This window comes from Natrix helvetica, assembly GCF_964273705.1.
Source record: "Natrix helvetica genome assembly, chromosome: 7".
In the NCBI taxonomy this organism is placed as follows: Eukaryota; Metazoa; Chordata; class Lepidosauria; order Squamata; family Natricidae; genus Natrix; species Natrix helvetica.
The window spans coordinates 55,484,889-55,511,655 of NC_138558.1; the positions used below are offsets into that span (position 1 = coordinate 55,484,889).

Here is a 26,767-nt window from a genome sequence, read left to right on the forward strand (position 1 = left end):
ATGAAATATATAAAACCTGGAAATTCTGCAGAGAAGAAGTCTGGAAGCTAATTCATTTGATGAACAGCTGAGAGAGCTAGGTACACTATGCCTAGCCTAACAATGAGAAGGATTAGGGATGACATGATAGCTGAATTCCAGTATCTGAGGGACTGTAACAGGGAAGAGGGGATTGATTTATTCTCCAAAGCACCAGAGGGCAGGACAAGAAGTAACGGGAAACCTTGTTAAAGGGATCCAACCTAGAAGCAAGGAGAAATTTTCTGACAGTGAGAACAGTTAATCAGTGCAATAGCTTGCCTCCCAGAGTTGTGTATGTTTCATCACTGGAGGTTTTCAAAAATAGACTAAATAATGATTTGATTTGGATGGTGTAAGTCTCCTGTCTTAAGCAGGGGGTTGCTTAGAAAACTTTTGAGGTCCCTTTCCCAGTGATTCTCTGTTAGGCATTCCATGTAGATAGATTACTGAAACATCTTGCATCACTACTTTTCCTCTTCCTATAAACAATAGCTCCAGTATTTCAGTTTTAAAAACAACGTATCTTTAGCCTTATTTTTTCTTCTGATATGATATAAAAATTGTTGGGATGCTTTAAAATATGGTTTCAGGTCTAGTGTATAAATGGAACAAATCAATGACATTACGAAGCAACACCAATAGTCATTTGTAAAAATGTTTGAATTTTAGGGTCCCTTGATTAAATAATGCTTTGGAAAATCTCAGGATGACTTCTAGACTTACTATTCACTTGCTGGAAAGGCACATTTTCGATACAAGCCAGTTTCACATGCGGGTTCCACTTAGGATTTAGAATTCTGTGTGAAGTTACAGTACAATCATACCAATGTTAATATGTAGTAAGTTTTTTTTAAAAAACAGATGTAAACACAGGCTGAAGCTGGAGGAACGGAGGGGAGGATTTTATCCAGCTTGGAGGACAAAAAATAATGGTTTTAAGGTACCAGAAGGCATATTCTGGTGGAAAGTTAAAGTAAAAATCACTTCAATAGGAAGTGGTGGGTTTCTTTAAGCAGTAGACATTTGATTTGGATGTTTTACTATGGATCCTAACAATGATCACAGAAGAAATGATTCTGTGGCTATTAGGTAGCATAGAAAATGCCAATATCTATCGTTTGATAAATCTTAGCTATTCACTATTATAAGTTAGATCTTATCATAAATCTTTCCAGTTTTCATCAGAAATTATGATCTGCACTATTACTATTCAGAAGAACTAGAAAAAGGGGAAAAAACCTTACTGCTTTCCTATATGCAGTCTGTTTCAGTCACATTCAACATTTTCTTTGCACTGTATAACTCTCAGTGCCATTAAATTCCATTTATATGCTTGTTGAGGCATATACAAACATAACCCAATGCTATGAATGCTCCATAGTACCCAAATACAACAATTCAAGATGTTTCTCTCCTAACTACAAAGGGTAGATCTGAATGTTAAATATGCAGTTATGTTGGAACATGAGGTTAGACATACAGTCAAAGAAATAATAAACTGTTCAGGAATTTGGAATAAAGTAAACACTCCTCTAACTATATGTCCCCTGGGCTTCGGAGGTTTCAGAGCTGACAGCAGAGTAGCTTTTCTGCTTATGCCAGCAAGTGAAGACAAACTTTCCTTTTCCTTTATATCTACTCAAACCTCATATCCTTATATACATGAACACAACCCAATTAACCCTTGCATATATTTTATATAGTTTTGATACCACGTTTTCCCGAAAATAAGACTTTTGGGCTTGAAAATAAGCACTAAGGCTTATTTTCAGGGAGGTCTTTTTTTTAAGTACAGGAGGCATTGAGTCTGGGCAGGAGTGCAGCTACTTCTGCCTGACTCTGTTCATCCCACTGTTTGCAACGGGCCAAGTTCTCAGCACGCCCCAGCCTCTACCATGCCTGCTGGCCCAGCTGCTGCCGGGACACTTCTTGACTGCGGCGCCACTCAGGGACTCTGCTCTCCCGGCAGGACAGGTGGAGGCCAGGATGTGCTGAGAGGTTGGCCCCAAATGAGGCAGTGGGCAAGCAGACCGTGGGACGGAGAGGTGGGACCAGTGGTAGTTGCCCAAACACTTCACCCAGAGGGAGGCAAAGCTTTGTCTGCTTACAAATGGGATGTGTTGAAACAGAGCTAATCATTCTGTTTCAAACCATCCCATTTGCAAGCACATGAAGCTTTTGAATCTCCTTCATTTCTCCATCCGGGCGACCTAATACTTTTTGCCTGGATGGAGAAATGATAGAGATTCAAAAGCTTCATGTAGTTTGCAAAGAGGATGGTTTGAAACTGAATCATTAGCTCTGTTTCAAAGTGTCCACTTTGCAAGCAGCTAAAGCTTCGTCACCCTCTGGGTGAAAAGTACACAGCAGAGCCAGGTGGAGGCAGAGGTGATCCCAATACATGGCCCACTCTGTCCCACCATCTCTTGACTTGCCTGCGGCCATACCAAACAAACACATGTGTGGGTGTTGGGATCGCCTGCCTTCCCCCATCGCTCATGCCTCTGCCTCTACCTGCTGCTGGTGCCACTGTGCAAGCCTCCCATGAGCCTCCTGTGAGACAGGCAGCCGCAGAGCACATCCGGATCACCTGTCTTCTCCCCCCTTCCTCCACACTTGTACTGCGCCAAGGAACTGGCTCTCGTGCTGGCCAAATCCATTGCCCGGGCATATTTTGTGGGTAGGGCAGTGGTGGGATACGACCAGTACGCCCCAGTCCGAGCGTACTGGTCCTGCCGGGAGCACCAGGTACCATTCCGGTCCGATGCTCCGGAGGGCCTACCTGTGTTCCTTACCTGTATTTGAGCTGATCGGGGCTTTCGCGCAAGCGCACGGAGTGTATGGCGCCTGCGCAATGCTCTGCCAAGTAGCTGGAGCATCGCGGAGCAGTCGCGGAGTATCGCGGGCGGTAAGTATGCATGCGCACATGCATGTGGTGGACGCTCGACCCCGTTGCACCGTACCAGTTGCACCGGGATCCGGAACCCACCACTGGGGTAGGGCTTCTATTAGGCCCACCCCAAAATATCAGGCTCAGGCTTGTTTGGTGGGTCTTATTTTCGGGAAAACATGGTAGTGGCTGCTGAAATAATTTTTAAACAACTTGCTCTGAATTAGAAATATCTGGCCTTGGGAATAACTTGCACATAGTTAGAAAACATCTCTGGAAATTGTGAAATAAATAAGGTTTCATCTCTGGTTGAAGGGTAGGAAAGAAAAAAGACATTTCACCAACTAGCTCAGAAAGAACATATCAGAGAACACCAGCTTTGTCTGTGATACTACTCAATTTTATTATGTTGTGTTCATAGCAGAAATTCACCCATAAAAGGACAGAAAAGATAATTCCCCTTGGAGAAGTATGTAGCTTGATTAGACAGCACATTTGAAATAAAAATAATAAAGTAAAATAATCAGCTAAAATATTTTCAATATTGACTTTTAATTAAAAAGCTGGCAAAAGATGACAGCAAGTGTTCAATTTTATTGTACTACACATACAATAGGTAATGGATGGAGTACAAGGAAAGTCCAAATAGATATCTAATCTTGACAGTAGAGTTCATTTAGCGACCATTTACATTTCTCACTTAGCAACATAAATTCTGGGCTCAATTGTGGTTGTAACTTGAGGAATACCTCTACAGATAATGATTTCTGTGTAGAAGAAATCAAGTTCAAATTTATCATTTGAAAACACTGGATGACTAACCAGGTAATATATTTTGGGAAGCTACAATTCTCTCTAGATAACAGATTGAATAGTTATAGACATGACTGATTTAAAAGTATTGACCTGGAGAGTTGCAGTATTTGAGGATGGCTAAGTAGCAATATCAATAGTAAAAACGCTTAGCCTCATACTGTATACCGCTTCACAGTACTTTACAGCCCTCTCTATACAGTTTACAGAATCAACATATTGCCCCCAACAATCTAGGTCCTCATTTTACCAACCACGGAAGGATGGAAGGCTGAGTGAACCTTGAGCCTTTCAGAATCGAATTCCCAAAGTGAGCAGTGAGTTAGACTGCAGTACTGTACTATATTCTAACCATTGTGCCACCACGGCTCAGTGTAGAATTACAATACATTGCATTAAAATCCAGACTGTCTGATTACTTCAGGTTGATTTAGTTTAGTCAGTTGAAGATGTGTAGAGAAAATGGAGTAGTGCCATTTTGAGGGATGGGAATACTGTTGTCAAAAGAGCTCCTCCCACCATATTCTTTCTCTCTGATTCATTTCTTGTAGAAATAGGAATCAATTTATATGGATGGATGGACAGTCTCTCTCTCTCTCTCTCTCTCTCTCTCTCTCTCTCTCTCTCTCTCTCTCACACACACACACACACACACACACACACACACACACACACAGTGTGTTGGCTTCATAGTGAAGATATTTTGTATGAACATTTAAAGAATTATAAATATAGGCCTGTGAGAAACACCTCAAAATCAAAATCCATGAAAAATTGTGAATCAGCCTGGCAAAATCATCTGATTATGTTATATTCCAAGAACAAACTGATCGTAAATAACATTTTATTTGATCAGATGTCGCTGACAGATTATGTCACTTTTTGCATAGTGGATGTGTAGTTTGGCTCTGTTTTGCAGATTTTTAATCAAATAACTTGTTTTTAGTCAATTGCAACCTGGGTGCAGTGAAAATTTGGATTCATAATTCATTTTATTTACCAATAAATTGCATTTTGGAAGGGAGTGACTTGAATTAAACCATAATTTGCAATAAAATGTAATAAATTTAGATAATGACAAACTGGGATAATTCTGATAAGGGCTAATTTTGCAGCAGCATCAAAACATATCTAAAAGTTTACAGTTTTTGCTTTTATATTTCATAGAAGTTAATAACTACAGTATAATTAAATGTCCAATATTAACATATCTCTGAATTCACATTATTGCTTTGGATCAATCATTGTACTCAATATCTTTATCAAAAAAAGTAGAAGACACCGATTTCATTTCTCAACTGATTTATTTATCCCAAGAGGCATTTAGCCATATTTGATACAATTTTTCAATATAACATCAAACATTTCTGATACCTTTTGCAAGACAGTACAGTACAGTACATTGCTGCAATTTTAAAATGGATCTCAGAAGACGTGGAGTGGCAGAAGGAAACATTTTGAATAAGACCTTAAGAAATGTTTTTGAAACATTTGGCACTCCAGTGGGTGGGTAAACCATGGATCTCAAAATATTGTTCTATTATAGTTACCAATATTCCTCACTATACTCCATTGTAGGAAGAAAAATCCAGTCTGGTTCCAAGATGGGAGAAAGGCAGTGGAAATAAAATGGAGGCCAACTGGCTGCAAGGAAAGGTGGTTTATTTGGTTTCCAGAAACTTCATTGACAACAGCAATTTTTCTGGCGTGGCTGACAAAATGGCTGAATGAGTGCATGAATCTTTATAGGTTTCTGGAGTTTTATGTTTAAGATGCTCCAGGGGGTTGTACATACAATGTAGCAAGCTTTCGTCTTTTGCTATTCTAATAGCAAAAGTGGGTAAATCCATCCATGTCCTAAATGTCATGCCATTTCCTTGGGGAAATGTAAATTCTTAATCCCATCAACTCTGGGTGAAGGCGTTTTTGTTTATGAATAGGCTGGCCCATTAAGAGGGCACCAAACTATCCATCTCTGAAGACTTGAGGCTTCTGCTTGAGGCTATGGGGCTACTTTCTGCCTTTGTTAATATTTTTCTCCATTTCTCCTTTGAGGAAATATAATATTCTGCCTCTTTTAATATTCTCCAAAATACTCATTCTCTAGGCGGCGGGCAAGGGTGGGGGGGCTTCCCACAACATGATGTTTGGGAAGCCCCTCCCCTGTAATTGAGTAATTGTTGTAATTGAGTAATGAAGTGGCTCATATTCCTTATCCTTGTTTTATTCTCATCTATGTACAGATATATTTTTTGAAAATGTTATGGTTTTTAGTCCAGTTTTTAATGTTCACTTTAATGATGGAGCAATTTGTAATAATCACAGCATTTCCCCCTTTTTCGTTGGAAACAGTCCATGCTGGTGTTAATCCTGGTCATTCAGTATAATTATAATTTCAGCTGAGTGCTGTCAGATTGGCTCTTTCCTATACAATTATTAACTAGATCTAAGCTACAATAGAATCCACATCTTTGTTGTCAATTGGCAACTGACATGAACTGTAAGAGACTGTAAAGGGACAATATGTAATGTCCAGTTCTTGATGGGGCAGAATATCTAAGGATCAACACAGACACCATCCACGAGCTTGTTGCATCAGAGAATTAGACTTCCGCAAAAGCCTTAGGATCTGGCATTGCCAGTTGGCTTGTGGCCCCAATGGGGAAATTTCACACTGGTGATAGCAGTTCCCTCCTCTCCCCCATAGTCTCCTCCTTTCCTCCCCATCTTTAGTTATAACTGGTATTTTTAATTTTAATGTGATTTTATATATTTATTCATAGATTCACATTTTCATTTTAACGTTGCAAGCCCCCCAGAGTATCCTTGTGCCAAGATGGGCGGCGAACAAATTTAATAAATAAATAAAAATGTAACCGATTTCCATTACAAGAATGTATATTGCTGTACTTCCTGGAGGGGAAACCATGGCTAAAATCGACTCCATTCAAGTGCAGCCAAGGAAATGAAATAGAGTAGAGTGAGTTTCCCTGCAAGAAAAAATTCAATTTCTAGAAAAGTACATCTGTGTATCAATCAGAAAAAAGGCAAACAGGTAACTAAGGCGACCGGGCAGCATCTAAGATTACTGGGGAAAGCGGCGTGAGTGTACGCAACGGGGAAGATCCTGTTCTCACAGCATAGGAGGCATCGCACGTGAGCACTTAAATGCGAGATTTCGTATCTTCTCCTTCTCTCTGCCACAGTCGAGGGAGTTTTGTATAAGTCGGGCCGCATTCTCCTGCCTTCTAATCAATTTTCCTCCCCCGGCCTCTCTCGTCCCCCGCCCGGAGCCAGGAGAGCACCCAAATTCCTCCTCTGCTTCTGATTGGAAGTCACCCTCCTGGCTGATCTTGCGATTGGCTACGGCTCGGTGACAATCAGAGAGTGGCCGCGGAGGCGGCTGGCGCGCCGAGCTGCTGCTTACTTGCTCTTCTTCAGTCTTTGCCTCGCTAAGCCGCTGCTGGAACGTTATCCCCGCGAAGCCGGGGAGGGGTAGACCGCAGGCGCGATGGTGAGTGTCAAGGCGACGCTTCCCAGGGCCCGTCGGAGGGTGCTGGGTCGTCTTTAGCACTAAAGGTGGGGAAGAGAAAGATGCGCGGTGCTGAAGTGGGAGATGAAGGGGGAGAAGATAGGAAGAGAAGAGCTCCGAAGGAGAAAAGGGGTGCAGGCGGAGGGTTGCAGCGGCCCACCCTGTTCCTTCCTATCCGCCCTAGTCCGGATTGCCCCTCGCATTGCCCTTCCCCCCCTGTCCTTCTGTGCAAATTTTAATAGCTCCGCCTTCAGTGGGGCATTCAAAATGGTCTTGAATAAGCATTAAATACCTGGAGTAGGTGAAGGGGCAGTTGCCAGATTTGCCACCTATTATTTTTTGGAACCCAATCTGGGTTTGTCTCACGTTTCCATCCATCTCCTCCCTCTTGCCCTTTGCTACCCTTGAGTGCTCCAAAGCCTTGTAGCCACAAAAGACTTTTCCCCGCCTTTTATCTTTGACAGTATGGTTTTGTCAATCACGCCCTGGAGCTGCTGGTGATTCGAAATTACGGCCCCGAAGTCTGGGAAGACATCAAGTAAGTAGAAGCCATCTGGACTTCAGCTTCACCTGAAAACCCCCAGGGCCAAATGTTGTGTGCATAGAAAAACACTGTCCGGTCCCCCCACTGGAACTGGCTCTGCTTCCTTGTTTCTTATCAGGAAGCAGGGTGAAAGTTTTTGGTAGGCTCTTCCTCCTCCTTGTCTCATGCCTAGTGGAGCTGAAGAATGAGGCTGCTTCCGCTGGTGGGACTCTCTCTAGGCCATCGCTTTGCCTGGTTCTCACGCTCTGAAGGGTGCAGGAGAGAGTGAAGTTCTGGCGGAAGACTCTTAGTTCCCTAAGGGGAGAAAGAGGAGGTGAGAGCAGCTTGGCACTCAATCGCTTATGGGAAGAGGTTACCCTTTTTCATGGCTGACTCTGACCTCAAAGTTGATGGGAAAAACAAAATAGGCAGCCAAAACTTCTAGGGTTGAGAATCTCCATGGGGGAGAGGATGAATAACATCTTTTTAGCATTCTTGTTATAACAACTATTTTTCAGGAAAGAGGACTTCTTGCTTCATGAATTTTTCAAGCAAGAGGACCTCTTAATCTCTTAAATAAATATGCATTAGGTTTGCAAAAACAATATATAAACCTAAAACCTGTGTCAGAAAGACACAGAACATGCTTTTTGGTGCTTTTGAGTTAGTCTTGACTCCTGGCCACTGTCTGGACAAGCCCCTGCAATTTTCTTGGCAAGATTGCAAAAGTAGGTTGTCATTGCCTCCTTCCAGAGCTGAGAGAAAGAGACTGGCCCAAGATCATGCAACTGGCTTTGTGCCTATGATTGAACTAGAACTCATGCTCTCCAGCTTCTGGACTGGTACTTTAATCACATCAGCAGTAGTTATGTCCATAATTTTATTAGGATCAACTTAAAATTCAAACTTGCAGGTTTGCCATATGCCTTTATAGATGCTAAATACAAAACAACTTGTGTACTTACAGTATATGTGGATACAAACAAGCCAGCAAAAGAGAGCCATCCATCCTATTATTCTAAGAAGAATTCTGTAGAATGCAAAAGCGTTCACACTGTGCACTATTTTAAGGTTATATTTATTATTAAGTCTAATATAAGCATTATTCCATTAAGCATAAAATTGGTATGTAACTTGAGCAGGGAAATTATTATTCCTAATTTCAATTATTCTTAATATTGTTCCTGATAATTTAGTATTTTTTGAGGAATTGGTTGCTCTGGGCCTGCAAAAATCAATACATGTTCATCACAAATTTTTTGTTGCTGGGAAATCTTAAATGAGCTTTAATAAAATTGGTGTTGGATAATCTAAAATGGACCTTATGTGGGGCAAGTGATTAGGTATAATTTTCCACAGATTTATAGAAGTATTGTGCTAGAATTACATGCTGTATGTTATATATGCAAACTTATAGCTGTGCTTTTGTTAAATATTAATGTTCAAAAATTATTAGCATAGCCCGATTGCTATATTAAAACCAATGTATGTAAACTATCCAATATCACAAAGCCAACACAACCCAAAAATATATGGAAAAAGAGTAAAAAAAGATATTATTTTAACATGTTGCTTGCAAATATGGCAACTGGCTATAGGTTTTAAGTAACAAGCTTAAGGGTCTTTTCTAGACCCTTTTTACATCTTTTTCTTTCCCTTTACCATAATTGAATGCCACTTCTTAACTGACAGGAATATGTATGTATGTATGTATGTATGTATGTATGTATGTATGTATGTATATGTGTATGTGTATGTATGTATGTATATGTATTTGTTTTCGTAGATTTTCACAGGTACAGGTATGCAGGTCTTGGCGCATTTGGGTCTTTTCCCGTGTAAGATTGAGAGTATCTTGGCGACGTTTCAATGAGGTCCCACTTGCCATCTTCATACTGGTGCCTTCGGCTCTGTACTTGTGCGAGCAAAGCGTGATCAGAGCTGTCATCTTTCTACAAATATTGGTGTGTGTGGAGTGCTGGCTTTGTTGCTGTAAGCGGATTGGTTGGCTGTGTTGTAACATCTTGATTAGTTGATGGAGTTGATATTTGCAAATTAGTCGGCTGTTTCGTAACATCCTGTGTGGCTGAGGTACTGGCTGTGTGCCTATTGTTCTTTTGTGTTGTAATGACCTGGGTAATGGGCTGTGTGATGACATCCTGAGCTCTTTTGTAGTGATATCCTGTGCTGCAACCTCCTGTGGGGTTGGCTGCGTTGTAACATCTTGAGCCTTTGCGTTGTAACCTCCTGAGTTCTGTGATGTAATGTCCTGAGCAGATGGCTGTGGTGTAACATCCCGGGTTTGGTTTGGCTCCGAGTTTGCGGTCTGGCCATGTTTTCATGGTGTGTGTCAATTTGCTTTCTTTTTCTTTCTTTCTTTCTCTTTCTTTTCTTCTTTTTCTTTCTTCTCTTTTTTCTTCCTCTCTCTCCCCCTCCCTCCCTCCCCTCTGCTGGCGCTGGGCATGTCTGCAGGAGAACTCCCCAGCGCAACACAGTTCTGGGATGGCGGAGAGCCCAGGCAAGCTCTTCCCCCCTCACCACCACTGGCAGTGCAGGACTGCAGGGAAGGGAGTAGGCTGCTAGCTTCCTTCCCTGTGGCTGGCCAACCCTGACATGCTTGCCTGCCAACCACGCAGCCTTCCACTTACCTGCCTTCGCAAGCTCTCCACGGGGACACCAGGAAGGCTGCATGAAAGGCAGGCAAGCATGGCAGGGCTGCAGGGAAGGGAGTAGGCTGTTAGCTCCCTTCCCACAGCCAGCTGGCCCTGACATGCTTGCCTACCTTCCACACAGCATGGCAGGGCTGCGGGCAGCAGGGAAGGGAGTAAGGGAGGCAGGTTGGGACGGAGGAAAGCTGAGACTGGGTGGGGTGGGGTGAGTGAGCGGCGACCGGGGGACTGGTTCAGAGGCATGGCCAGCCAGCGGTCCCTACCGGTTCGGCGATCCAGGCCAAATGTCTGCTATGGGTTCTCCCGGTAGTATTTCACCCCTGAAGCCATAATTTTGTGTTTCAGGTAAATTTTTACAAAGAGATAGCAAATGATTTGTGCTGCCAGTAGTAGAGTTCTGTTTATATCACATATTGTTCTTTAAGAAAGTAAATATGTGTCTCCTATAGGGTCCTTGTCTTTTATAGTGTTGTTTTCCTTATGATTAATGTAATAGTGATGAAGTAGCATGCCCAACTTTAACCTCTGCCTATGACAAATATATATTTCCATTTTCTTAATTAAATCTGTGTTATGGCAGGCATAATATTAAACTGAATTACACTACAGTAATTTAATTAACTAGAGATGCAAAAAGAGAGGTCCATTTAGCTATTTCACCATGTAGTTCCTCTAGTCCTTCCATGGGACCTTTGTCAAATGAGTTAGATTTGTCATAAACACAATATTTGACAATGCAATATATATTATCTGCTAAAAGTAATTGAGTTTATGGGACTTAGCTCTTAAGAGGTAAATATAACCCACATGAAATGTCAGAGTTTTGCAACTCTTTCATTTACACAAAGTGAACCAGAACAATACTGTTTAAACTGAAACAGGAGATTCATTATTTCTAGGACAGAAACAAAACAATACACCTAAAAATACACACACAAATGCTTAGCAAACCTGTATAGCAGGACTAACCACTCTTTTGTATCCTGTTTTATATTACCTACCTTCTTTTGTCTGAACTTTCCAAGTCAGTCAAATCTGACCTTCTGGTTTATTTTCAAACTAAATCTTAAAGGATTCAATTTTTTTACAAACTATAAAAGGCAAAAATCATATTTTTGTGTACTTATATATGTATCATACATAAGTGCACAAAACCCAAGCTTTTTTAAAACAATGATTTTTTTCATCTATCATAAGAGCAGTGTGATGAAAACACTTGCCTCCCATTCAGAAGGTTGAGAGTTCAATCCTAGGTAATGGTAGACGTTTCTCTCCTAGGGTGCAAAGAAAAAAAATATTCGCTGCAAACTCTGTGTGACATCAGGAAGGGCATCTGGCCAGTAAACACTCAGCTTCATCCAGTAGCCCTGACTCTACCCAAATTAAGGAATTTCAGGGTCATAAAAAGGGAGTTTTTTATGTATCTATCATACAAATTAAACAGATAAGTTGCATCCTTCAAGCAATTTAAAAGGTTAAACAATGGGCTATCTGAGGAACTGTTTTACCCCAATGGGATTGGCTTGTCCCACCCAAGCCAGTTGAAAGGACATGCTGTGAACTCAGTTGGTCAATGAATTCTGGTTGATCCAGAAGAAAAGCCTTTTCTGCTGTGACTCCTGCCCTTTGGAAGATCGTGCAATTACCCTTTCAGCTTTCCTAAGGGGACTGAAGAACTGACTCTGCCAACTGGCCTGGGGCCCCAAGGAGGGCATACCATTCTAGACCTAGCTAAAGGGCTAAGATTAAACACACAACCTGCCATATACATCTTGCTCCCTTCCCCCTAGCTTTCTCAATTTTTAGCCAATTTAATGTTACTATTTATTGCTTTGAGATTCTAAGATTTTTTAATCAGGGTGGCATATAAATTGAATAAGTAAATAAGTGAATAAACTTACACAAAATGTATAACATCTTTACCTGAATTAGAATCAATCTGAATCATAATATCTGAATTTAAGCCACTTCCATCTCCCAAATATACACACAAAAACCAGGCAGGCAATTCATATACCTTATTTAGTGTATTTTTGGTGCACGTTAATGATTTATTTACTTTTAAAAATAACAAAGCAAATTATTTGTTGAGAAATAATCTTTCAGGAAAGCAAAATATATTTACATTTACCCACTGGTTTTTAAAATGGATTTAACATAATTTTGTCCAAAGTAGTCATATCTTAAAGCAGTTTATAATTTTAAAAAGTGTTAAAGTACAGTGATAAAAAACTGTAAATTAAATTTTCCACTCATTAAGCGTTTCCGTATCGGTATCATTAGTTAATATCATTCATAGTTACATAAGCTTCATTTCTATATCCTCTAATATAATCTATATTATTTAGTCACTTAAAGTATAATAATATTTACAGATATATACAGTGTTGTTGTAGTTATAGTAGATAATACTTAATCCTTATACAGTGTTTTGCATCAATCATCCAGCCATGTATACCATCTACTCCACACTCTATAATACTCAGATTCTTCTCTCTCAGCTCCATGGTCAACCTATCCATTTCTGCACACTCAGGTACCTTTCTTGTTATCCATGCATCCTGAAGGGATATTATTCTGCTTCCAATTTTGAGCAAATACTGTTCTCATTACAGTCAGTATTTGTAATATTATTATTTCCCATGTATTTGGCATTATCTCTATCTCTACATCTTTTCACAATTCTGAATCCATCCACACTATATCTATCCTGGACCATGAATTATTAGGATTTGGAAAAAAAATATTGACTTCCCTGTGGGTTTGTTTCTCTCCATATATCTTTTAAATTCAGTTCTTCTATCATTTCAAAGAAAGTGGCAGTATCTTCCTCTTATTTTTATTTTTGTTTACTGGTTGTGCAATACTTTTTAGTGTCCACTACCACTGGTCTCCTACTAAACAGATGTTTTCCACTTCTGATTCTATTATCTTTCTGTTCAAATTATGGTAATATTCTTTCTGATTAATATTTGGTGCATATATTACTGTCAATAGTATTCATTTTTGCCTTAGGATTATTTCAATTAATAAAATTCTACCTTCTTCATCTGCGTAAATTTGTCTTGATTTTAACCATTCTTTTATATATAACGCTATACCCCTCTTCTTTTTTTGTGGCAAAGCCAAATGTAATTTTCCTATTTATGGAAATTCAAGGATGCCACCATATTGTTGTTTAATATAAGCCTCTTCTAATCAGGTAATGTCCGTATTCTGTTTTTGAAGTTTGGAGAGCATTTGTTTCCATTTGGCCAGAGAATTCAATCTGTTTATATTAATTGATATCAACTTAATTTCTTCTTCCATACTATTTTGTTTGTTTGTTTGTGTCTTCATGCAGTTAGTGTGAACTCTGTAAATTTCATCTATGTCATTTTGCATTTCTTGTTTACTTTTCTGCACCATATCAGCCAGCAGTTCTGCCATGAGGTTTAGCAGGTCTTCCTCTCTATTTTCTGTTATATTCTGAAACCTCAAGTAAAATGCTGATTTCTCTATATTATTGCCTCCTCCAGATCTCTGTTTGCGGCCATCAATATTTCTTCTGTTGCTTCTAATTTCTTTTCAGTTTATTCTGTTCTATCTTCAATTATTTTATCTTCTGTTCATTTTTAACAATCGCTTCCAGTATTTCCCCCCATTTTACCATCCAGTTTATGTATATCTCCTTTTACTTCTCCCATCTCGCTCTTGATTTCCTTGTGGTTTTTCGTGATTGATTCCTGTGTTTTCAACATCACCTCTTGGATCATACTCAGAGTCGACTGCATATTCTGTAGACTCAATGTGCATCCTGATTTCTCACCACCCATCATATCTCCTATTAGTCTCTGTCCTGAAGGGGAAGCTGTCGTCGTATTGCTATATTGTTAATATGTTAAATCAGGGATGTCAAACTCAATTTCATTGAGGGCCGCATCATGGTTGTGTTTGACCTCAGGAGGGGGGCAGGGGGGCATGACCAGCTTGATGTCACTCATGTCAGGGGTACCTGTGGTGGCCAGGTGCTAAGGCAGGACTTTCCTCAGACCCTCCCTCACTCTCATTATATCCTTCCTTCCTTCCCTCCCTCCTTCCTTTTCTTCTTTTTCCTTCCCTCTTCATTTTCCTTTCTTCTTCCATCCTTCCTCCTTTCCTTATTTTTATTTCCTTGCTCTCTTCCCGTATTCCTTTCTTTTTCTTTATCTTTCCTCTTTTCCTTTCTCCTTTCCTGTCCCTTCTTGCATCCTCAAATGAAAAAGGGGAAGTATTTCTCCTTTTTTGTTTTTGTTTTGCTAGTCCTCTGCCAGTGAAAACACGCACAACCCTCCGAGCCCCGTTTTTGGCTGGGACTGCCTCCTGTAACCCTCTGCCAGTGAAAATGGAGCTCAAGGGAGCCGCATTTTCGCTGGAAGAGACCGTGGGCTGGTCCTTTGCTGTTTCCAGGGTTGCTCTGCGGGCCAAATCTAAGCACCCCGCAGGCCGCATCTGGCCCGCGGGCCTTGAGTTTGACACCCATGTGGTAAATAAATACTAGTAGCCAGGCTGTCTTTGCTAGGAATAGGCACTCTGGTCAAAAAGTTAATTGGACTTGTAATGACAATGAAGCTTGTTGCAATTTCCCAAACAAAGATCTATTCTTTCTGAGAAATATAACATTGACAGACTTACTACTTCTCATTATCCTACCATACATTTCTCTGCTTATTGCAATAGAACCTCATATTACTGGTTGTCATCTATTTCACTACTGCATTTATACCCAGATAATTTGCATAAGAATGACGCTTGCATCCAAATGCTGCCCACAATGGTTTCATTTAATTTAATTTTTAAATTTCATTGGAGACAAACTCTCTTATGACTACCAATTTCATAAGAATCTAGGTGATTTACAGTATTTACAAAATAAAATAATGTTGGTGAAAAGGTCAGTCTCTGAATAGAATAAAATCGGATAATACTTTCCAATCAAAGTAATATATTTTTGTTTTTTTAAAGTCATTTTGTATTCAGAGTTCATAAGGATGCCATCTACTTTTACTCTATTAGCTTTCCAAATTCCCAAATTAATTCTTCCCAAATTTCCAAAATTTCCAGTGTTACTATATCTTACTTCCCCAATTAAACATATTCTGTTATGATAGAGGGCAGTAATGTTAAAATGGCAGGCAGGACTGGGCAGGCAGGGTTGTGGCCCTCTTACGTGGGATGAGACTTCAATTGCCGGATCATGCTTATAATTTTGATGTACAGTAGAACCTCTGGTCACGTCCATAATTAGTTGCATAACTTTGGTCGCAACCCTTATTTGATCGTGATCAGAACCTAATTTTTGAAATTTGGCACTTACTAAAAAAAATGGTGCAGAAGGGGAAATCGGCCATGAAAATATTCAAGTAAATTGTTGCAACTTTTCAGTTTTGCAGATGTTTTTTCCAGGTGCTGCTGAAAGGTTGGTGATCTGTCTAGTGTTATCTCCAAGTATTTTGGAGAGTTACTGTATTGTAAAATACAGTTCTGGAACTACACTAAAGGCTGGTAATTTGTGTACCTATTGCTAAAGTGGAATGTAGCTATTTCTGTTTTTGTTAAGGTTGGTTGGAGGCACAGTTTTTTGAAGTAGCTGTCCAGTTTCTGGAGATCTTAAGATCTCTGCATCACTGAAATTGGTTTTTTGGTGTGTGGAATTGATATCATCAGCATAGATAAATTTTTGAGAAACAATTTCAGGCAGGTCATGGATGTACAAGTTAAAAAGAGCAAGGGATAGATAGCATTGATCCTAGTGGTAGTCCATTATTCAACTTACGATATTTGCTTTTATTGAATTCTGTGAAAACTTGAAATAACCTATTATTCAACATCTTGTTAATCAAGGCAGTGATGTTATGATAAGTTGTAACCATGATTAGTCTGAGAAAAAGTCCTCTCCAGACAATATCATAGACTAGAAAGAGGTCAAGACAAACAGAGACATTTTCATGATTTCATGAAATGATTCCAGTGACAATAGTTCTTTCCTCTCTTTGCTTGCATCTGCTAATGTGTAGTGGGTGGCTGAGTTTGTAGCTGTTTAAAGTGGGTTCTGTAGATTTTTTTAAAATTAGAGTTTAATTTCATTATATTAATTAAATTGTCATATAGAATATCAACTCTAACACACATACTAAATAAGAATATCAAACTGCACAATAAAACGTAGAGGAGCCTTTGAATCCACATTCTATTGTATTAACCATTTTTTTCTTGATATAATATCATGACTGCACTGAAAATGGAAAAATGAGCTCTTGGTATGATGCAGATTGTCAATCAAGTCAAGTCAAGTAGGTTTTATTGTCATTGCAACAATATACAACACAGTACACAGTGAAACGAAACAACGTTTCCCCAGAACCAAGGTGCTACATCAGACAACATAAATAAAAAAGAAAAAGAGCAGGACACAGGACTACATACAGCTCACAGGTATTTATGGTTCCAGTTTCTTTGTGTTGAGGAGTCTCAACAATCGGCCAACAAGTCATGCAGAATCCAGTTGGCAAAAGGTTTAAAAGTACCTCAATTCAAGAAAGCTTAGAATTAAAATCTACTCTTATCATCTTGGCTAGAATGGCAAACAGATAAATTGACTAGGTAGTCCATATCCATGTTTCAAATGCATTTCTTCCTGAAAAAGCAAGAAAACTGCTCTGTGTGATTTGCATCCTAATGGAGAATGCATTTAATATTTACATTAGTCCATAGCTATAATATCTATGTAATAACTTTTACCTACCAACCAGGATAGAGTACCAGAAGATCATAGCAACTAAGCATAGGCTGCCACTTATGAGGACAGCTCCATTAGCTGTGCTAATACTAAATCATGCCTTTGACCTGACTTTCTAAAACAATTCTATAAAAAAGAAAGAAATTGTCTCAATAAAACAAAACATCATATGATTTCCTGTCTATTGAGATCAGAATATTTGAGGGGGGGGGATCTATTTCTGAAAATACATATTTTTAATCTTTTTCTATTGAAGTTCAGAATTAATATTAAAATAGCTTTAAATAGCATGACAGTTCTGTGGGTTGGCATGCATTCAGAATTGTAGATCATGGTTTCCATAAATGGTGAAATTTACAAAGGGGATTTCCCCCTACCCTAAAAATAGGAAATGACGGTTACATATTATATTGTATAGTGTTTTGCTAAGCAAAAAGTCATTTGCTATTCAAGCAATCCTTTATTCTGGAATAGCTTATTTTATGAAACAAATGACCCTGATCTACCAAACAAAAATTCTGAAAGTATTGTAGTCTTTTTAGATATGAACATTTGTCATATCTATCATATAGTATTTATTCTGCTTTTATATGAAAACCAGTTAACGTATGAATTAATATGCTAATGTTTGCTGTTTACCTTGTCTATCTGCAGAAAGAAGCAAGGGAGCTAAGAGAACAAAAAAGTTTCTGATTTTCAGCTGTTGTTGACAGCTATGCTAAAGTGAAAGCCAGTCTTAAAAATATTTTAAACCATAAAACAATAGTTCTTGCTTTTTTGGTCTCTCAAAAAAGGGAAGGCTAAAAGTAGCATTTATCTTATTAGAGTGCAACATCAGGTTTATCTCTCAGAAATATTCCAACTGCTTCCTGAGGATTTGGATTCATATGGTTTCCTGCTCTTGGACTTTAACAGTAATCAGCAGCAACAACTGCCAAATGTTCCAGCTTGTCCTAACTAATTGGAGTTATTTATATGCACTCCATCCACCCCTTACACCTCACATGCAACAGAGACAATGGATTTACATAAAGGAAAGTCCTAACGTCTATTTCAGTATTAAAATTTGTAACCTCCAATTTGATTTGAGTAATATTCTCATGAAAAATAGATAGTAAATTTATTAAAAAGACATAGAAGAATATATACACAGGAGTTGGATTTATCAAAATCATTGTAAACAATTCTAAAAACAAAAGCAAATTAGCATAATTGCATGACGTTGGACAACAGGCATGACACATTATATTTTGACAGCTTGTCTATTTGGGCTTCCATTGTAAACTACAGGTAATACTTGGGTTACGAGCGTTCCCTTAGCGAATGTTCAAAGTTATTCGATCAGCGCCCCTAGTGTTTACGAACAAGTCCTGAAACTATGAATCTTACAGCACCATTGCAGTTATTCGCCCATATGAACAACTTCAGAGACTCTGCAACATTCGTCCTGCACTTTGCCAGCCAAAATGGATGTTTGGAGGGGCGAGTCTGCCCCTCCAATGCTCCATTTAGGCCTGCACAGGCCTCACCCAGCAGTTGGCTGGCCAAAATGGAGCTCTATTTAGGTATGGAGGTTGGGAGGGGTGGCTTCATTTTTGTACCAGGCAAGGTCTGTAGAGGCCTAAATGGAACTCCGTTTTGGCCATAAAAATGCGAGCCGAGGCCTGTGGAGACAGGCCTGCCCCTTCAACATTCCATTTTGGCCTTCAATATGCCGGCTGAGGCCTGCGGAGGTTGTTTGAGAGGCATGCTTGGCTGAGAGACTGGAGAAGAGACAGCTTGCTAGATCTTCACATAAGTGACCTGGGGCGGCAGGTTGGATGAGGGAGAACCAATTGTTGGGAGCATGAGGTATTTCAGTGGGTCGGGGAGGTGTTGGGTGGTCTTAATCAGATGGCCTGTTCCATCACTAGGCCCCCGATGGTCTTCCCCACCCTGAAATACCTCATGTTCACTTAATGAGCCTCGCATTCGATTAGCGAATGTGTGGGCGAAAGGGGGTATGACATTCAGTCCCACAAATGCTGGGTTACAAATGGAATGGGCAGGCTCCATTACATTCGTAACTCGAGACTACTTGTATTAGTATTTTGCTGAAAATAAAAAATCACTGAGATACAGTTTTCGAGTATGCATCTGGCTGGCTTGTTTTTGAGATGGAATGCACAGACATTATTTTTTGATAGATTAGGTCTTAGTCCATTCTTGTTATAGTATTCCGACATATTCTTCAGAACCAGAGTAAGCTTGTCTTCCAACTCCTTGAAGTTTGTTCCCTGAGCAGTAAGTGCCAAATCATAGATAAAAGACAATATTATATTGACAATAAATTTTACAATAAATAAAACAATAAATTTAATATATGAAATTGTATTTCACTGGATAAAAATGCATAGTTTTTATATTTTTATATATGTATTCAGAGGCAATTGGAAAGGGAAGGAATTTGGCGAATCCAATTTTTTTGCTTCCTTTTGTATATTTCTAAATGATTTGTAGAATTTCTTCAAATTAAGAAAAAAATGTGCATTGTAAAAGTAGCCTTCACAAGGCAAATGGTTACAGCTTCTCATTCATTATATGCAGTGGTGGGATTCAGCTGGTCCACACTGGTTCGGGAGAACCATTTGTTAACTTTCTGGGCAGTTCAGTGAACCGGTTGTTGGAAGAAATCTCCTTCCTACAGCCTCCCCCCCCCCACTTTACAGTGTTAATCCTGTCAGGAAGGCAGAAAGGAGACATTCTGGTGTGCCTCTCTGTGTTGTTTGTAGCCTAATCCTGCTTATCTTTTAAGTGTTTTCAGAAACTGCCTCTGAGTTAAGTCTTGTTACGTTGTAAGGGCAGTTAATGGTTCTTGGCAATACACCCAGAAATTCTGTAAACTGATTGGCTTCTCTGGAGTTTTTTTTTCTTTCTTTCTTGCTGCTACTTTTATTAGGGGCTTTACTTTTTTAAAAAGGCTTTTTATACTGCTTTAGCACCTGGCATTGTCCTTTTGGGATGTACTTCAAAGAGGTAGGATGCAAGCTTGGCACTCTCTGATTTTTTTACTGCCTTTCTGGGGCATGTGGTCTTTCCTTAAATCTGGATGATTTCCTTAGGATATCTTGTGAGGTGAGTGAGACCAGCTGATATCTTTAAGTCAGTTCACTGAGCACAGGAGCCTCTTTGGGGATTCTTCAGTCATCCAGGTCATGGTTGTCCCAAAGGTGCTTTTTTCAAGAGGCAACTGGACTTTCTTGGTTTTCAGAAAGTCAAGTTGCCTCTTGAAAAAGCATCTTTGGGACAGGAGTCCCTTTCATTGCTTCAGAGTGGCCAAGGCACGTGATTGCTCACTGATAGTAAGATTTTTTAAAAAAATAGGTAGAGGTGTGGGTTTTCTGGAGTGAGTTGCAGGATGGTCCAGTGATGGTATTGACAGGTCCAATTAACTTCGAGACTGGGTTGAAACTGAAGCCAAGCCTCTGTGCTCCTCCCTTCTGACTCCAGTTTCAATTCAGTCTGGCCTGAGACGAGACACAAAAAATTGGACTCCTGATCAAATTTGAAAAGTTCTGGACCTTTCTCACCTCACTCCTGCTTCTCCTGCTATCCAGAGACCCTACCTCCATTCCCCAGTAGGTTCCCTGGTGGTGGCGGTGTTTTTCTGACCACCTGGGTGTTGGGTGGAAGATTCGGGGACTCCAGAGGCTTGGGCGCCATTCTGGGTGGCCATTTTGATCCAATGGCCATGTGGAGGCTATTCCCCGATCGTGGCGGCTTTGGGGAGCTAATGGGCCTTGGGTTTCCAGCCTGACAGTCCTCGTCGTCCCTGGCAGTCTTCCCCAGCTGAGAGCCATCGAGGGGGAGTGCAGAGAAGAGTGCAAAGTTTTTCGGCGCTCTGGCAAGCCGCCGGAGCGGTGGAGAGAGGCAAGCAGTTTCCGACGCCTCAGGAAGCCTCCGCAGTAGCCCCAGAACGCACCGATCATGGCATTTTTTATGTCGCGGCGAGCTGCAAGGAGGGAAGGTGAAGGCTTCTTTTGCTGCTGCCAAAGCGAGTGAAGATGAGGGCGTATCATGGCAGAGATGGTGCGAGGAGGATCATAAGTATCAATTGCACCACATGCTAGATGGTGGATGGAGCTGGGAGGTCCCCTCCCCCCGATGTCTCCTGGGGAGGGAACTTCATCTCTGCAGGGGCCTACCACCTCTTCCAGGAGGCAAAAGGCTTCGGCTGCCACTTGTTCCTCACGTGTCACCCAGAGGGATGAGCACCGGAGGCATAAGGCCTTAACCAAGACCTTTTCAAGGGTCGAGAGATTGCGGGCCCAGCAGGACAGGCTAAGTGCTTCCCCATCCAGATCCAGATCACCCTTGGGAAGCGCTTTTAGAGAAGTTTCTTCTCCTGGTTCCCCAGATTCATTAGGGGAGGCTTCCCCTTCTCCTTCCCTCTCCATGGAGGATCAAGGCCCTTACCAAGGGGATTCCAGCCTACATGGGACCCAGTCTGGGGAGAAAACTATGACTAGGCCACCATTGGCCCCTCAAGCCAGCCTTGGTCAGGCTTCAGGGAGCCTCGGCTGGGATTCATTGGATGTGAATAATCTTCCTATAGGGCTCCAGAACCCAGAAAATTCTAATCTAATGATTGGTATTTAGGGCAGCTTTTTGCAAGCAAAGAAGCTTTTTGTGTTTTTGTACAGGTAATCCTTGACTTACAACAGTTCATTTAGTGACCATTCAAAATTACAACGGCACTGAAAAAAGTGACATGATTACTTTTCACATTTGGGACTGTTGCAGCATCTGCACGGACATGAGAGGCCGGGCGATGTGAAGCGCCCCTCGACGTGAGTGATGTCAAGTTGGCCCTGCCCACCCAGTCACATGCCCACCCAATCATGCTTAGACTGCTGGTCATTAGGGCAGAAAACTGGTTGTTAAATTATTTGAATCCCACCACTGATTATATGTATGCGAGAGAGTTGAGGAGATTTTGGATTAGGCAGATGGCCTGGCAATATACTGTAACTTCAAATACTAGTCTTGTGTGAGTTTTGATTCTTAAGATGATAAAATGAGACAAGATGTTTGCCTATAGAATAATCTCTGTGTTCACTTAAAACAAATGTGCAATTTTATAGTTTAAGATAATTTTCTATATGAATATATCAATAGAGTAATTATTTGCATTCTTAGGGCAGACAGAAAGTCAGATTAAATTACTTTACTCTGATAATTCATGAAACATTTTAATTATAAAAATGCATAATTATAAATTTATTAAAAAGTATATGTGTGCGTGTGTATGTGTGTGTATATATGTATATATTCATATATATATATATATATATATATATATATATATATATATATATTCATATATATATATATATATATATATATATATATATATATATATATATATATATATATATATATATATATATATATATATTCATATATATATATATATATGTTGTATTTGTGCTGATAAATAAATAAAGGGAGATACCAGGGGTTGTAACACAAATACATATATATGTATACACACACACAAACACACACATACATGTTCTGACCGCCCTCTTCCCCCGCAATCACAGACACACTCCGAGCCAAAGATACTTCATGAGGTTTATTGCACAGACAGACAGATCCTTGGCAGCAATCCAACACAACTCGACCTTCAGAACCCTCCGGCACTGATATGCAATAGCAGCTTTCCAGCCTGCCAGCTCATAAGACTATACTCCCACAATAGTTCCTGCGTTGACTTCTGCAAAGGGCGTGTGCACAAGCAGTCCTTTTATAGTCTGGAGAGGAGTCTAATTATCAGCAGCTGAGAGCAATTACCTCCTGTAACTGCTCAATTGCTCATTACGCCTGTTAGCATGCCGGTAACAAGCATCTAATAACTCACTGCTGATGTCTGACTCACTGTCCCGTGACTCCTCCCCACTGCTCCAAGGCATGACATCAGGAGCCCCCTTCCTTTGGCTTTCACCACTGCTCCATGCCTCAGGCGCCTCCTGGTGGCCGACCAGCCTCTCTGCACCCTGCTCGGAGTCAGAACCCTGCCCAGCGTCCTCCACATCCTCCAGAGCCGACTCATAGGGACCCTCGCTGTCGGAGTCTGGTGGCAGCTCCAATGGCTCCTGCTGGGCCACAACACATACATGGATACATTATATATATATGTACTTTCACTAGTTTCAGAATCCTCTATTGACATGACTAATATGGTGTTGGCACAGTGTGAAAAATTCATCTTTGGAACAAAACACAATGCAACTCATCCTGCCACAGGGACTTATTCTGGACTAATCTGCATAAAGTTGTAACCTCAAAAAGTCTGGTAATCGCTGATACCATTATCATTAATAGACCATTTCTGACCCATTTTCAAAGCATGACATTTTTAGATATTTCAATTCCAAGTAGAATTAAAATGGGGTAACAACAAAATAATTGTATGTTGTCTTATTTCCATTCATGTGTTACCTTTATATGAAAAATCAGTGTTTGAAAAGATGTTTGAGGTATTCCTGATAATGTTTAACGAACTATTAAATGGCTTTGTTGTACTCCTTGGGATTGAGATTACAAGACAGTTTGCTGTAGATATTTATTATTTAATTATTTGTAATTCATGATTGTAATAAAATATTAAGCACTCTGCCAAATGTAAATGCTATAGGGAAATAGCTTGAAATGTTAGATAAAAAAGAATGTCTCAGGGAAGTGACAGATTTTTCATTTTTATTTTTTCCAACACAATGGAATGTTGGAAAGAAGATATGTAGAGGGTTGTGAGACTCTTGTCCATCAGCAGGATAACTTTCCAAAAAGAACACGATGGGACCAAATTTGGTGTTGAAAGAAAAAAGAGCAAGGAAAGATTAAATTTGGAAATGGTCTTGGTCTGGCTGGGAACTGCAAAAAACAACAACAAAAAAAAAAACAATCACCATTCCTGAAAAATTCCTGCAATACATCCCTATGAGAAAGGCAACTGCTAAACTTCATTGTGATCAGAGCAGCACATTTTTGTTCCAGAAATCATAGCTTCGTTGTTTTCTGTTTTTGTTAATATTAACTTCCATTTCAAACTCTTATAAAGGCTCATTACCACGTACAGGTACTATTTTCCAGGGATATCTTTTGAGCTGCGGGAGATGTGTGAGCTTCATTACATTAATAATGTTAAAAGTTACGGTTGTGCAGCCTTTGGAATTTAAGGAAAAGATGCTTTAGAATATGTGAATATATAACTTCCATCTCTAATTTCTTAAAAGAACAATGGTCACACGTTTGCTCAATTATCTTCTGCATTTTCTATGATCTTGGAAAGAGGATCTTTAATATGAGAAATAGCAGGCAGTTGCTATTTTTACGTGCATATTTTCAACATGCTAATAAAAGGAAGCATGTGGAGGCTATTTATGGAGGCTTCATTTTATCCACTGATTTGACCTTTTCTGAAACCAAGTTTTTATTAATGAAAAGTGACATTGAGTTTGCCACACCCATCAAGCCACGCCCACCCAGCCAATCAGTAGGGCAGAGAACCGGTTGCTAAAAAAATTGCATCCTACCACTGAAGACACCCAATAAAAAGAATGCCTCTGTGCACACAATGAATCTTGAATATGGGCTTTAATGAAGAAGTATTTAAAATGGTAAACATCAGCTCAGGAAATATTTAAGTCACATGGAATAAAGATTTTGTGTCTGACTTAATTGTTTGTGACAGCCTATTATCAGACTTGTCCTAGATAAAGTTGAATTGTATTAACATTTATAAAGAGATGTGGTGCTTTCTTTTTTCTCTTTAGGATGATCTCCATTCTGTTTTGCCATTGTTCTCTTGGGAGCATTTCTACTGATGAGCTATTCCTTTTTATATTAAAAATTTATTGCAAGGGATTTCACAGTGAATAGGAAGTGCAGTGTCTAAATAGAGCATCAAGGTTATGTGTCATATTTTCTAACATGGCCATAAATCAGAGATAAGGAAAAACAGTGCTATGTAATCAGGTTGCATACAATTTTGTTAGCAGAAGAGCAATGCTGCATTTCCTTGTAAAATATGGAGCAAAATATGGAACTGGTAACAACATCTGCCTACCCAGTTGCTTAGCTGTCATTTTGCCTTATTGCTTATAAGTTACCACTCTTAGGTAAAAGGTTGATGCAAATAGCAGAAATATTAAGTATGCTATTTTGCAAAAAATAATAATAATAACCCCTGATATATTTGTTATAAAGTCAAAGTTAATTGTTTTGATTTATATCATTTGTTCACCAAAGAAAAATTTGGAAAGGAAAATTTAGAAAATACTCTTATATAATATGGTAGATCAAAATATTAGAGTACATAATAGGACACATAATACACCAAAGTAAGTTGCTTTAATGCAAACATTAGGATTTGTTTATATAAATCTCTTTCACTGAGTTTAATGCAGCTTAAATGTGCTCAGTTGTTTGGATTATTGAACTGAATGACAGTCACTGCCCTTTATCCAATGGAGTAAATTACATATGTGACAGAGAAGCCTGCTCACTATCCTCTATAATCTGTTTACTGTCTGCATATGCCCATCCAACTTAATTTCAAAACATAAGTAGTGACTTTAACTTCCACTTCTTTCTGTGTTGCTCTTCACTGCTAATAAATACACTATTGTGCTCTTTTGTCTTGTCCTTGAAGTAACCAAATTGTGATAGAAATAGGTCAAACATAAATGACTTTATTCATTGATCACAAAAAAAGAAATAGACTTATTTGCTTTAGTGTTTACACATGCACTCATCATCTACCATGGGGCGATAGTAGGTTGCAAAACTTTTGATTAAGAATGCATTATCACCCCTCTAAATCCCAAAATGTGCTAAATCTTAAATATGATTTGATAAGATAAACCACAGTTTAAGGTTTTGCAATTAGTGTATTTAGCTTACAGTGCATATCTGTGTCTGAGATACAAAATCTACTTTTCTGAATCTTTTTTGTACCATCTGATTATTTATCATTTATTATTAAATTATGTATTATCTACTAAATTTTTATGCCACCCATCTCCCCGACATGGTGACTCTAATAGATGCACAGCTGAGATCTGGTAACACCAATTTTTTCTTATTTTAGAGTTGACAGGAAAAGAAACCCTAGAACTATAGAAAAGAAACACTGTCATTGTTTATTTCAAATTCATAAATTAACTAGATTTAAATCCAACTGCATTTGAGAGTCTATTTATGCTGTGGCCTGAAATTTTTTTCCTTCTTATTTTGCTAATGATCTATGAAAACTATTTTGTGTATGACAAGAAGTGTTAAGCAATTATTAATTGTTGTAAATTATTGTTTTGCTTGTAATAGCTTGAATGTACTTCTTTAATATTTGATGGCAATATTCATGAATCTCAGTGCATGAATTTATTTATGGCAAAGTTTATCAAGGTACTTCAATAATCGAATCAACAAACAAATTTTATATTATTACAAATAATCTGGAATTAAGCTCCTTTGTATCCTCCATTACTGTCACTTCCTTCCCATCTATATGTGCACCATG

General features: G+C 39.4%; 1 protein-coding gene across 1 annotated transcript in view; it reads left to right on the plus strand.

Moving 5' to 3' along the window:
- The first annotated feature begins 7,149 nt into the window (after positions 1–7,149).
- GUCY1B1 (guanylate cyclase 1 soluble subunit beta 1) overlaps positions 7,150–26,767 on the plus strand; it is a 76,599-nt gene continuing 56,981 nt past the window's right edge. The window contains exons 1-2 of the mRNA XM_081959971.1: positions 7,150–7,238; positions 7,721–7,794. Of these exons, the coding sequence (XP_081816097.1) occupies positions 7,236–7,238; positions 7,721–7,794 (77 nt within the window). The 5' untranslated portion in view covers positions 7,150–7,235. The remainder of the gene's footprint in view (positions 7,239–7,720; positions 7,795–26,767) is intronic.